We start from the raw sequence: 13,162 nt of genomic DNA on the forward strand, positions 1-13,162 counted from the left end.
GCGAGCGATTCATGTTCAGACGGAGACGGTAGAACGAGAGACAGATTCAAAAGAGCTTAGGCCTCCCAGCCTTCGCCCTAGCATAGTCGAAATGCATGTCGAGTGCGCGGACAGTTCAGAGTTTAGCGATTCAGGATGCAGCGAGGAGGACGTCGAGTTTAGAGAGCTAAGGCCTCTCAGCCCTTGCTCTACTGTGGTTGAGGAGTCTCTCAGCTTCAGTCCTAGCGAGTATTTGTATCAGACAGTTGACGACGACGAGGTTAGAGAAGAGGTTAGAGCGCGAGTGTCTCAGTCGAAAGATCCTCCGGCGATGCGGAGTGATTTGTGGAAGATGTACGGCCCCTGTGGCTACTTCATGCCCTGGAACTCATTCCCAATTGTCGTGGATCCAGCGCAGAGAAATTCAGAGCAGTTGTTAGGATGTGATCTAGAGATCGAAGCGCCCACGGAGTCTGAGTTAAGCGCAGCGCAGCCACCAATTCAGAGTGGCGGCAACGTGATCGAACCCGTTGAGCAAGACCTTACGCGATCTATAGAGACAGTTTTAGACGAGAACGAGAGTACAAAGACGCGCAGTTTTTCGTTTGAGTGCAGCATGGTACAGAGGAGTTACCCCAAGTACGCAGGAAGAGAGAATGGCGCGAAAGTCTTTGAGCCAGACAGGAAGTTTGCGACGCAGCGGAGATTGGAGCACCAGAGAGGAAGTCGAGGATCAGGAGGACTGTCGGGTCCACCCCATCTTCAACCTCCTGCACCTGGGCGACATTCGCCTCCAAGAATCGTAGCCACGGAGCCCAAGTTAGATTGTGAGACGGCTCAGAAAGTCGAGAACTACGCAGCGGAAGTGATCAAGTTGAGACGAGAGTTAGAAGCGGAGAGGCGAAGGAATGCCACACCCCCGTTAGTCCAGGGCACCATCACCCTCTCAGAGAAGTCGAAAGGAAGAACGCCGGAAGTTGACGCAAGTAGGCGAACAGACAAGAGGACGCAGATGAACGAAGTCAGAGACGAAAGTAGCGCAGTTGCGTTGGCACGAGTGCATCAGTCAAAGGATCCTCCAGCCGAGGACAGTGCCTCGAGGATTACGGACGGTGTTATTCATGAAGTTTCCGAGTACTGCAGCGGTTTTGGACGAGTAGAGCGTGAGCATGAGTTTAAAGAGCTAAGGCCTCCTGGCCTTGAGCTTAGTCGAGTTCCGTGCGACAGGTTTAGTGAGACGTGGACGGACGATAGCAAAGAACGAGTGGCAGGAGTAGCCCAGCCTAAAGACCCTCCTAGCGTGCGGAGTAGTCTTTACATGCAGTACGAGAGCAGTGGTGGATACAAGTTCGAAGAGTTGAGACCTCCCGACCCATATCTTACTTCAGACGAGAAGGGCGGTGTGAGGCAGGCGAGTTCGAGTCTCGATGTGTGGGTGGACTTGGCGAGAGGACAGTTCCATCGAGAGAGATCGGCGACGAGAGAGACGGAGATGCAGGAAGGAAAGGTCGCAGGAAGAGACGAGGTGAGGCCTTTGGTGGCCGGAACCTCGGGGTCTGCGCGAGGGAAGTTGTCCTTTGAGGTTGACCTGATGATGAGTGGCGAGGCAGATAGATCGGCCTCAGGTGGAAGGAAGTCCACAAAGACTAGGACTTAGTGAAGGAAGTCATGACCATGTACGATAGGACGAGGACGGAAATTTTGTTTGGAAATATTTATGCGGGGACGGAAGACATTTACGTTTAAATTGTCGAGGCTCGCAGGACGAGTAGTTCATTCTCAGGGGACCTCATGCGCATTGTGAGGGACCACAATAAGAGCTAGGCCTGTATGTAGGCGGGATAATCGCCCACGCACAGACTCGGCTCGGATACCCACTTCCACGATCAGAAAACAACTTTCATTCACGCGACGACTCGGTACAAATTTGGTATCCAAAAATAGTCCTAATTCGTACGATTCTGACGATACCAAGAACGTCCCAATCGGTGGAGATTTGACGGAGTTCCGTGTTGGAGAAGTTAGGCACAGCAGGTCACGGGCATGTGCGGGCGTGGGAATCTCAAGCGGCAACCCAGAATTCCAGCCTCACTCGTTCCCACGGCGTCTAATAAATTGGTAAAAATGCTTATTGGCTGTGTGAGAGTTATCTCCGGCTACATTTCCAATTTAGGCTCTTAATTCCGCAAATCCATTGAGAAATCGCTTATTTTCATATATTTTCATATTTTGCCATCATTTCAGTTATTGATCATTATTCTTTTATTGTTACTGTTACCCTTTTTTATTACTTTTGCCTAATAAGGTATGCAGGTGCCATATGGTACCAATATTTCTCATCAATTATTCTAAAAATAATTGTTCCTTATATCCTGTACATACCGGATTTTGGAATAGAAGTTCTCCCCTCCCCCATTTTCTCTAAGGTGCTAGGACGCGCTAGAGAGGGTGTGAGTGTGTGGAATTCCAACAGTAGGAATAAGGGCAGTGATCTAGCTCACAACGAGTGAGTAGTGGACACTGAGCCCGGACCTTGCGGAAATCCCGGAGAACCCACCACGGAGTTTTAGGATCGAGAGCATAGCGAGTTTAGTAAAGAAAGTAGGATTTGGAGAGTTTGGCCCCCACGAGCTTAGTCGGCATAGAGAGCCGCGAGCCCTCTTGCAGCGCTGTGCCAAGTAACATGTCCATGCCCTAACTTACTAACTGGCAACCAGAACTGAAGGGGGGTAAATGTCATGACCCAACATCCGCCTGCCTTTCCGCTAACCCCGTGAACCGACTCGTCGGTAATATTCAGTCGGCTAATGTTTAAACCCTGTTAGCTCCGCTCCATTCGGCTCTGCCAATTGCGGAACCGTCTCCGCTGTAACCATATATATATCCCACTTGTACATAGGTTACGCCCCAGTAGAAAAATCAACTAGAGTTACCCCCCCTAGGTTCTAATTGCCAGTCAGTAAGTTAGGGCACGGACATGTCACTAGGCACAGCGCTCTTGGCAGAAGTCGCTGAGGCCGAAGCCCTCCGTTACGGAGACATTCCCTCGTCTCGAATCTGGTCTCTGACAATCGACAGATATGATGCCATCTTTGGCACCCCCTGGTTAAACAAAAACCAGGTAAGCTTAGACTTCCGGTCCCACACAGTGAGAACGGTGAACAAGGGCAACATAGACACCCTTGGAATAAGCAAAGACCATGTGACAAGATCACATGGATGGAAAACTCGAGCAAGAGCTCGAGAACAACCAAAAAAGAAGCCCCCCTGACAGGGAGGTGGGATTGAAACACACCTCAGGGTAATCAAAAGAAAGTACCCTGAAGGTTGGCCCAATCCTAGTCCGGAAGGACTAGAACTTCCAGACGTACCACATCTGGAAGGCCTCTCCATGAACAACCCCAAGTTTGAAATACTCAGGGAGTGGTGGAGAGAGAAATTTGAAACCATAATGGCTCCAGCGCCATTAGAAATGCCTCCCTTGAGGGAAGTGAACGATCGAATCCTGTTGAAGGATCCGAACAAGAAATTTTGGGAAAACACCCCGAGATGTCCTGCAGCACTGCAGGAAGCACTAGCGACCAAAATAGATCACTATGTAAAAGCAGGATGGTGGTATCCCGCGAATAGTGAGCAAGCATGCCCGCTACTGTGTATCTGCAAAGCAGATGGATCTTTGCACACGGTAATAGATGCGAGGAATTGTAACTCAAACACGATCCTCAACGTCACACCAATGCCAGACATGCGACTGATCCAAGAATCAGTTGCCAGAGCAACATACCGATCCAAAATCAATATGTCGGATGCGTACAAACAAATATGCGTGGATCCAGACGACGTCCAGAGGATGACATTTTCATGTACAACTCGAACACGATGCAGCAAGGAGACTGCAACACTCCCTGCACCTTCCAGCGTGCACTGACCTGGGAACTACGAGGAGAAGTAGGCAGACGCCTACATGTCTGGTTCGACGATATATTCACCAGCACAAGCTCGGTGGAAAACCACAATAAAGCATTATTGTGGTTGTTCACTCGCCTGAAGGGGGTGAAATTCTACATAAGCTGGAAAAAATTCCAGCCATTTGCCCCAATCTTAGACATTCTAGGAAGCCGTGTGGACGAACAGGGCATCCATGCTCAAGCAGATAAAATGGAAAAAATCCGCAACTGGCGAGAGCCAGTAGACCACACAGGAGTCCTAAGATTCCTGGGAATGGTAGAATATTTATCGATATTCATGCCAAACATCAGTGGCTACACAGGACCAGTGCAAACAATCTGCTCAAACAAGCAGACATTCAGGTGGACACCACTCCACCAGAAATGCTTCGACGAGATTAAACGTCTAGCATGCAGGCCTCCGATCCTGAAGCCAGTCCAGTGGAATCCACTGGAAAGCCTCTCAGAAGAAGAGAGGACCAAACTCCACGTCTGGGTCATAACAGACGCATGCCCAGCGGGCATGGGTGCATTAATAGGATACCCACAAGTTCTGCAGGTCTTGCGGAACTTGTCAAACAACAAAGAAAAGCACCAGGAGAAATCCCGGAATGCTTCACCCACTCCCAACCCCAGAGACACCATGGTCGTCAATAGCTATGGACTTCACAGGTCCATTCCCAACAAGCTTGGGATATGATTACCTCTGGGTAATCATTTGTAGGTTGACATCCAACGTCCACCTAATTCCAATAAAGACAACAACGAACGCACTAGAACTAGCATTCGTATTTCTTTGTGAAGTTGTAAGACTCCACGGTCTACCACACTCGATCATATCAGATCGAGACTCAAAATTCATGTCAAAATTTTGGCATGAACTACACCAAATACTTGGTGTGCAGTTGAAATTCACAACTGCATTCCACCCGCAAGGCAACGGCCAAGCAGAAAGAATGATACAAAAGTAGTACAAATACTATGCGCGATGGTTAGACCAGATCAATGCGACTGGGCAGCGAAACTGTCGATGGTGGAATTCACGATCAATGCGAGCTCAAACACATCAACAGGATTTGCCCCGTTCAAATTAATCTACGGCCATATGCCAAAGATGTGCCTAACAGCACCACTCTCGGACTACCCGGGAGTAAATGACTTCGCCCAAAAAGGGAAGGAAAACCTCATGGCAGCACATGACGCGATAATACACAATCATGCTGCCCAAACAATCCAGGCGAATAAGAAAAGATGCCCGGACCCGCCTTTGAGAAAAGGCGAGCTTGCATACTTATCCACGGATAAGCTGAACCTACCCAAAGGAAGGGCAGGAAAACTAAAGCCCTTCTACATAGGGCCTTACGAAATTCTGGAAACATTTCCAGAGACGTCAAACTACGTCCTTAAGTTGCCACCACAACTTGAACAACACGGAATCCACCCAAGATTCCACGTATCCCGGCTCGTACCTCACGAGCCAAATGACCAAGAAATCTTCCCAAATAGGGAAGTAAACATATTCTATGATTTTGGGGAAGACCCCGATCACAAAGCAGTAGTTCGCAAAATCCTAAACCACGTGTGGGTTCACAACGAACTCTGGTTTAAGGTTAAATGGGAACTAGGGGACACCACATGGGAACCCCTAGGAAATTGCAACCACCTCATCCACCTGGACAAGTACCTCACCTTACAAAATGTAAGGGAACCAGAAAAACTCCCTATCAAAGAAGACAGGGAACTCTCGGCATCACTACACCCCCAAAAACGGAGGCAGAGAAAGTAAAGCTGAGGGACGATGGCCCACAGCCAAGAGCGTGGGAAAGTTCTGGGCAAGTAACTCGCCCGGACAGCCACACCATGTACTAGAAATCACATGGGCCAGGCAATTAACTTGCCTAGACCACGTGAACCACAAACTCATGTGCAAAAGAACACACAACTGCGGCGAATCCCACGCACGCAAGAACAAAAACCCCTCCCACCACCACGAGAAACATAACAACGAAATGTCGTTCTCTGGGGAGGCAACCCTTGATTCGATCCAAACAAGCCACCAGACATCGAAATACGACAACCCGGGGAGCAAGGCTCCCTGGAACAACAACAACACCAGGCGCAGAAAAGCGCCATGGACTACACGATGCACGCAGCACAAATGAGTGCCGCAAAACAACAACCATCCGCATTGCTAACAGGCACCGCATACCCCCAGCCTCCTCAGAGGGGCTTCCAACCATACGTGGTGCAAACTGCACCGATGGCGCAACAAGCGCCATTCCAGGGGCAGCATTTGCTGCTGCAGCCCCAGGCATACTCCCCAGGGAACTTCCCTGGCCAGATCAACCCCTGGATTGGCCAATTCGGCCCAGGTCCAACAACACCCCAGCCAAATGCAGGCTGGGAATCAGCCATCGCATCAGCGGTAGCTGCTCAGACAGGTCAGCTCCACGAGGAGCTGAAAGAAATGAAGTCCCTCGTAGGAGGGAGATGAGGGAGCGACAGCGGCTCCTCGTCCAGACCGTCCAAACGGGCACGGTCTGATAACTCGAGGGCGTCAGAAGACGCCTGCGACCATTGCACCCACTGGAGGTGCGAATACAACAGAGCACGAAGAGATGCTGAGGGCATCTTTGACTCTCTGAAAGACACAGAGAGAGATGTCGATCTCCAAAAAAGGGAGATCGAATTACTGAAATGCGAGCTCAGAGAGGCACACGCACTGGCAGACCTCGCTGCCAAACCCATCATGATGGGGGCCTCCCAGGTCAGGGGGAGGGGATATGGTTCTGGGCCTCATGAGGTGCGACCCCACATGGGGACTAGCACATCAAGGGGTGGGGCACCGACTATCCTGCCACCCTGTGGGCAGGCGACCCTGTCCGGGTTGCATAAGGGCCCGCCCTCAGAAGGGCAAACCCATGTCGAGGGGAAGAGGGAGAGCGGTAGGCAACCGACGGCAGACCCTGAAATGGGGACCGCTGCCAGAGGTGGCAGGCCGCTGAGTACCTCAGCACCCTATGGGCAAGCTACCCTGCAGGGAAGTGTCCACATGCTATACGAGACCGCCGAACTCAACGAGTTCGGCAAAGTCAAAGCTCCAGTCGATGTAACATTCGACCCCAACTTCCCCATGAGGAGAATAGCGGGGTCAGAAGCGGCGCACGATGCTGCATACGCTTGGTGGACAAGCGTGAGTGGGAAAGAATTCGTACACTGGTACGAACAGGCCGAAGCCGCCTTCAAAAGCGGCAAGGTACACAGAACCCTTCGCAAAAAAGCGAAGGAAACTGAGAAATACTTCTTGGGACTCCCGAGTATTGCAAGACTCGCAGAGGAGTATAATTCCCCAGAGAATAAGGGAAAAATCTCCTGGGAAAGTCTAGGCAAAGCCGCCTATCTAAAGTCCCAGTTCAAACCACTCAGGACTCCTGAGGAACGTGCTGCAAGAACCACGGAATGGGAAGTGAAAGCTTCCAAATACTGGGAAAGAGATGCAAGTCTCCATGCTGGACAACCAGCCCAATGACCACCCTTCCCCACGGGAAGAATGGTAGACCTACCATACTCCACACCTGAGCCAAGTAGCTCAGGAACACAACAACCCACTCCCACCCAGGGAGCACCCACTTCATCAAGCCCACAGTGTTACAGGAATGGGTTCTGGGGAACCCAACCTGAGCCGTTCAGCTCACTAATGGAGGTGGCTGCGTAGCCATCGGAGGGAGAGCGGAATAGGATGAGTGTACGGAAGTACCACCTGTGTGTTGGCCAACGGTAACTTGGCGCTCCTGGGAGCGTACCGGTAGCGAGTATGGTGTGGGCTCCTTGAGGGAGCCACCTGGCTGTCTGCTAACGGGGACTTGGCGCTCCTGGGAGCGTGCCGGTAGCGGGTATGCTGGGAGTGTTTGGCTAGCGGTAACTTGGCGCTCGATGGAGCGTACCGGTAGTGAGGGATACTGGGACTCCCAAAGGGAGTCACCCAGTTGGTGGCTATCGGTGACTTGGCGCTCATTGGAGCGTACCGGTAGCAGGAGTTGTTTGGGAAAGCGGGCTGGTGGACCAGTGCACGGTAGAGGGTGACCGTGGGAAGTGGGACCCGCGGGTGCGTGGCCAGGCATCCTGGAGCTGCCTGGACCATATCCTTCTCCTGAGGAGGTGGGATAGGCTACAGTTCCTGATAGGGAACTTCTGGTTGGATGGGAGTAACCACTCAACCACCCGGTGGACTGGTGGGAGTGGGCAGCAGGAGGTTGGGCGTGGGAATGCCCTCCTCGTTGCGGTTTTGTCATGGAAAGGAGGAATAGGGAGGTGGACATGGTTCCAAGGTTACAGGTTGAGTTTACAGTGGTGGCACAATGGTGAAGACATTACAATTGCGGTACAAGGTTTTTGGGTTATGTATTCGATAGTGAGAAAACATCTCGGCAATTGCCATACATATCATATGACTTGTATCTATCTAATACAACTGTTATAATGGCCAAAGGAAGTCCTTTGGAAATCAACAAATCCCCCAGCCAGCACCAAAACCCAGTGGGAAAGCTTGGCATGGGGTTTGGCAGAGAATGAAGTGAGAAGAAGTAAGAAATATCTTACCTGTGTGCCTGGTCTATAGGAGTCTAGGCCCATTTCCCTAGCGAAGGGCCTCAAGGTCTGGTTGCCTGTCACGGACCATAAGATTCTCCATTTCCATAACACACAGCCTGACAATGTAGCCCAGGCTACGTCATTGCATCCAACGCAGCAATCGGATGTCCAGATGAACAACCTGGAGGAAAACCCTCCTCTGGGGCAATGACTCCACCCTTGAGAAAAGGGAAAGTGACACGGTAATATGCCATCGAGGTGCCCGTGAAAACACCTTCCCCCAACTCGAGGCCCTGCACACAATACTGTATGCAAGGAACTGCAAGTAACAATTGCGGAAATCTCCACTCCACCAAAAGACCCACATCCACCACCGCTCATGTGTAAACACCACTTACACACGAACCCTCACAGAACAAGTGAGGAACACCAAAGACATACAACCTTTGGGTCGAAATTCATTTTTGACAAACTCCACTATTTTTCTCCCTGCGATACCCATGTATCGCCATTCACTTCAAAGTAACGGCCCACACTCATTTATTCCTTAAACCCTCTCTCTCTCCTTCACTGACATGTATAAAATCGCCCACTTTAAAGTGGCGACAACAAAACACTCATTGATAATTCCAAACTCAATGTAAATCAATTATTAAAACTTTGTTTTATTCACTATCAACCTTGTATGCATCGCAAATGCAACGCAAGGGGGGAGAATGTCAGGGCAATAGCCCCGAACCCTGAGTCACATGTAAATTAGATACATATAGTCACGTGGGTAAGTGGGAACGTCCGGGTAACTGCTTACACACCACCGTAAAATACACATACTTGTATCACTTACGGCCTTGTGTGCTGAGCTACCCAAAGACCTCACAATAGTCTTATGCAATATCACTAAGGTAACAAGAGACTGCTTACACTATGTCTCCTGACACTCATTCAGAAGGTCCTCATAGACATTTGCAATATGTCCCCTGCCTTAGGAGATGTTCAACAGTAGGAGGTTCAGCATCATTGTTGGCAAGTGAAGGAGTGATTGGGCTTCACTTGCAGGCATGTCTGTGGGAGTTGCCATGTGCCTCTGGTCAAGTTAACAAAATGCAAACATAAAATGTGACCAACCAGACCCACAATGATGGAATGGGACAGATGGGAGATAGATGGAAGGTGACCCCTGCTGGTGACTGAATGGGAAGGCCCTCAGGTGTGGATCTGGAGCACTGAATCCCAGGATCTAATTTGCCACATGTGGCTGCATGTCCACCACTTAGTCTAACTTATTCAGTTCTTCAATCTTTCCACACCTGCACAATCCTGATCCCTTTTTTGATCTGTCTTTCTGGATCTTGACTCATTCTTTCAGTTTCTTGTTTGGTTGCCCAATATACTGGTCTCCAGTCTGTATTGACATATACATATAAACCCTATGTGTGCTGAGAGTACTCAGCACAAATTGTTGGAGGAACTGTGTGCTATGGGAGGCCGGACGAGTTTTCGTACAGCCACATTCCCACATCCAAGTGAGGAACTCGCCCAGACAGCCACATTCCCACGGTAGTGTGATAGTCACAACACCTCTTTTATATTATTTCGGACTAACCCGTGCCAGGCCACAGATATATTCATTCATTTGAATTCATTTCCTTTTCCCTCAGTTCTTCACGCATATTAGCTGAGACTGAGGTTAGTTACATTCCTTTATTACTATTTCCTTTACTATTGTAACTTACAATATGTACATTACCTTCAGCTTCCCACTTATAGGTAATACAATTCAGTTCTTCATGCATATTAGCTGAGACCGAGCTTCCCACTTATAGTCCAGCTCCAGGATCACAAGTGTTGCTCATCAACACAAATTACTACATGGGCCCTAACAATCATCACCATGAGCACCTTTCCTACATGATACTCCAAATGACACCCCAATGACAGCTAAAACAAGTGGCAAGGATGGATAGCATCTTTGTCAATTGGAAAGATAGACCCACCACTTGCTTCATGCAAGTAATCAAAGACTACACCATCACCAATTTCCCAAGGATTGCAATGGGCATGGGCTCAATACCATTCTGGATTCCATGGATTTCAAAGGCCATCCAAGGCAATCCAAAGCTTGGGGGCCACACAGGAGAGTCTCTTGCTGGGATGTTTGGGCAGATGGTGATCATACATGAGGATGATTTTTTCAGAGGTGCTGAAAAGCCATTAATTTCATCCAGGTCATGAAAATGCATCAGCAAACCTGGATGCGGAGGCCTGAGAGCTCATAGAGCTCATAGAGCTCTCAGAGCTCTCAGAGTTTCAGTACTTTGAAATTGCAGGTCCCCTTCTCTCAGAGCTCCCCAAAGTAGTCAAAGCTCATAGAGCTATATTTGCACACAGGGGACTATTATCTATATGAGCTCCCTGAGTATTTAATTTATCTGATATCAAAATTAAAATTTAAGAGCATTGACTCTGGCATCATGTGATGAGTCACAGCCAAGTCCCTACCATGCAGGAAACTGAACAAACCAAGCTTAACTTTCAGCCCCCAATGCGGCACTACACACCAAGGGTATATAGCCAAATTAATATATAGGCCAAATTTAGGGATATACATATATAGTTAATCTGAAATTACTCAAGGAAAATGCGGGAAAATGCGGGAAAATGAGTGGAGAAATGGGGGGGAAAATGAGGGGAAATTGAGGAGGGAATTGGGGGGGGGAATGAGGGGGAATGAGGGGGAATGAGGAGGGAATGAGGAGGGGAATGAGGAGGGAATGAGGAGGGGAATGAGGAGGGAATGAGAAGGGAATGAGGAGGGGAATGAGGGGGGAATGAGGGGAAAATTGAAGGGGGAATGGGGGGGAAATGAGGGGAAAATTGGGAAGGAATGGGGGGGGGGAATGGGGGGGGAATGAGGGGAAATTTGAGGGGGGAAATGGGGGGGGAATGAGGGGGAATTTGAAGGGGGAAATTGGGAGGGGGGAATGAGGGGAAAATCAAAGGGGGGATGGGGGGGAAATTGAGGGGGGGATGAAGGGGAAAATGGGAGGAAAATGAGGGGGAACTGGGGGGTTTCTAAAAAGTCAGGGAAAATTAAGGAAAATTCAGAAAATGGGGGACTTTCTAAAAATGGAGAATGTCCAAAAAATCAGGGGAAATTAGGGGGAAAATCAGAAAATTTGGGATAAGTTAGGGAGAGATATTTCAGGAAATTAGGAATAATTGGAAAAGAAATTAAATCACTTTTTTGATAATTCAATGTGTATTGGAAAGTGCCAAAGTGGGGCAATGTAGCAATGCATGTTTCAGTGTTAGAAAAGTCTCCCACCATGTTTTGGTGAGCCAAATAACCATGGCTTTACCACAGGAAATTTGGTGTCAAAGGCTTGGATGATATCTGAAGAATACATCAGCTTTTTGTTTGCTTTATTGGGTGGTATTTTTAATTTACTTCAGTTGGAACACTTTTTTAAAACTGATTTATACCCTACATAACATGCATGGTTACATTGCCACACTTTGGTGCTTTCCAATTCACATAGAATCATCAAAATTGGTTGAGTTTTGAGCAAGAAATGAGATGAAAGATAAAGTGCAAATTTTTGAATTTCAGAGTTTTCCTCATATTTTGTAAATAGCAATAAACAAATAAGGTGCTGATTTTAGTAAACACAAAAGGTATATGAGCTTTCAGAGCAATGACAATGGGCATTTTACACACACATATATCCATATTATCTTTGCACTACTGGTGCCAAAATAACTAAGCAGATTTCATGGAGATATGAAGACCATCCATTATTTAAAAACAAAAAGCTCTATGAGCTCTATGAGCTCACTGAGCTCATAGAGCTCATAAAGCTTTTCAAGTAATGATGCTGGCCATTTAATATGCATTTCCAAAAATGTATATACATATTATCTTTGCACTTCTGCATCCTTAAGAGAACAAAATCATTCAAACATTTAATTTTCTCCACCCAATGTGTAGAGGGTGCACAGCAAAAAGACTCAATTTGCTCACAGAGCTCACAGAGCTCCCTACCAAGTTTGCTGATGTGTGGTGGATGGAGATTTTGTCCATGGAGATGAAACACTGGTCCATACATACCATGGTGGCAGGTTTGTAGTCTGTCTGCAAGGCTCTGGGGAGGATTCATGGTTTGTTGTCTGGAACCTGGGAAGGGAGCCAGTTGCCATACTTTGTGGAAACCCAGGCTGCATGCTGGTGAGCAGGGACAGTACTGACTATGTCAGATATCTTGGGTCTGGGGGCAATGGTTTTCCTGAAGGGGAACAGACTGGTATGGAGTGAGGAGTGTCTGAGGAGGCAGAGGAGCAAGAGGAGCAAGAGGGAGAGGCACAAGAGGAGCAAGAGAGAAGGAGAGGGGAGGAAGCTGATGTTGAGTTTGAGTGTTCAAGGTTTGTATTGTTTTGCTTGGTTTGATGCTCATGCACTAACTCTGTTTTGCACTCACTAGGTGTTCTGGCCTGATGGTCACCACTCCCCAATTCCAATCTATTACATACACTTCCCTAGTTATGGAACCCCAAAGCCTTCCAGACAGCTCTGACATCCACAAGTGCACCCCCATCTCTGTTAGGCCATTCAATTGCCTACCCTTCAAGTTGGCCTTCTGTCAGGGGAC

At 48.5% G+C, this 13,162-nt stretch overlaps 1 protein-coding gene across 1 annotated transcript; it reads left to right on the forward strand.

The window, feature by feature from the left end:
• The first annotated feature begins 498 nt into the window (after positions 1-498).
• Positions 499-1,818, forward strand: EI90DRAFT_3077194 (uncharacterized protein). The gene has a single exon (XM_039061713.1). The coding sequence runs from the start codon at positions 596-598 to the stop codon at positions 1,634-1,636; it is 1,041 nt and encodes a 346-aa protein (XP_038911081.1). The 5' UTR covers positions 499-595; the 3' UTR covers positions 1,637-1,818.
• The last annotated feature ends 11,344 nt before the right edge of the window (positions 1,819-13,162 follow it).

The sequence above is a fragment of the Cantharellus anzutake genome, assembly GCF_015039405.1.
Source record: "Cantharellus anzutake strain C23 chromosome Unknown EI90scaffold_67, whole genome shotgun sequence".
Classification (NCBI taxonomy): domain Eukaryota; kingdom Fungi; phylum Basidiomycota; class Agaricomycetes; order Cantharellales; family Hydnaceae; genus Cantharellus; species Cantharellus anzutake.

What these genes read in the sequence shown, in the direction of transcription:
- EI90DRAFT_3077194 (XM_039061713.1), top strand. Translation starts at nt 596, where the DNA reads ATGGTACAGAGGAGTTACCCCAAGTACGCAGGAAGAGAGAATGGCGCG.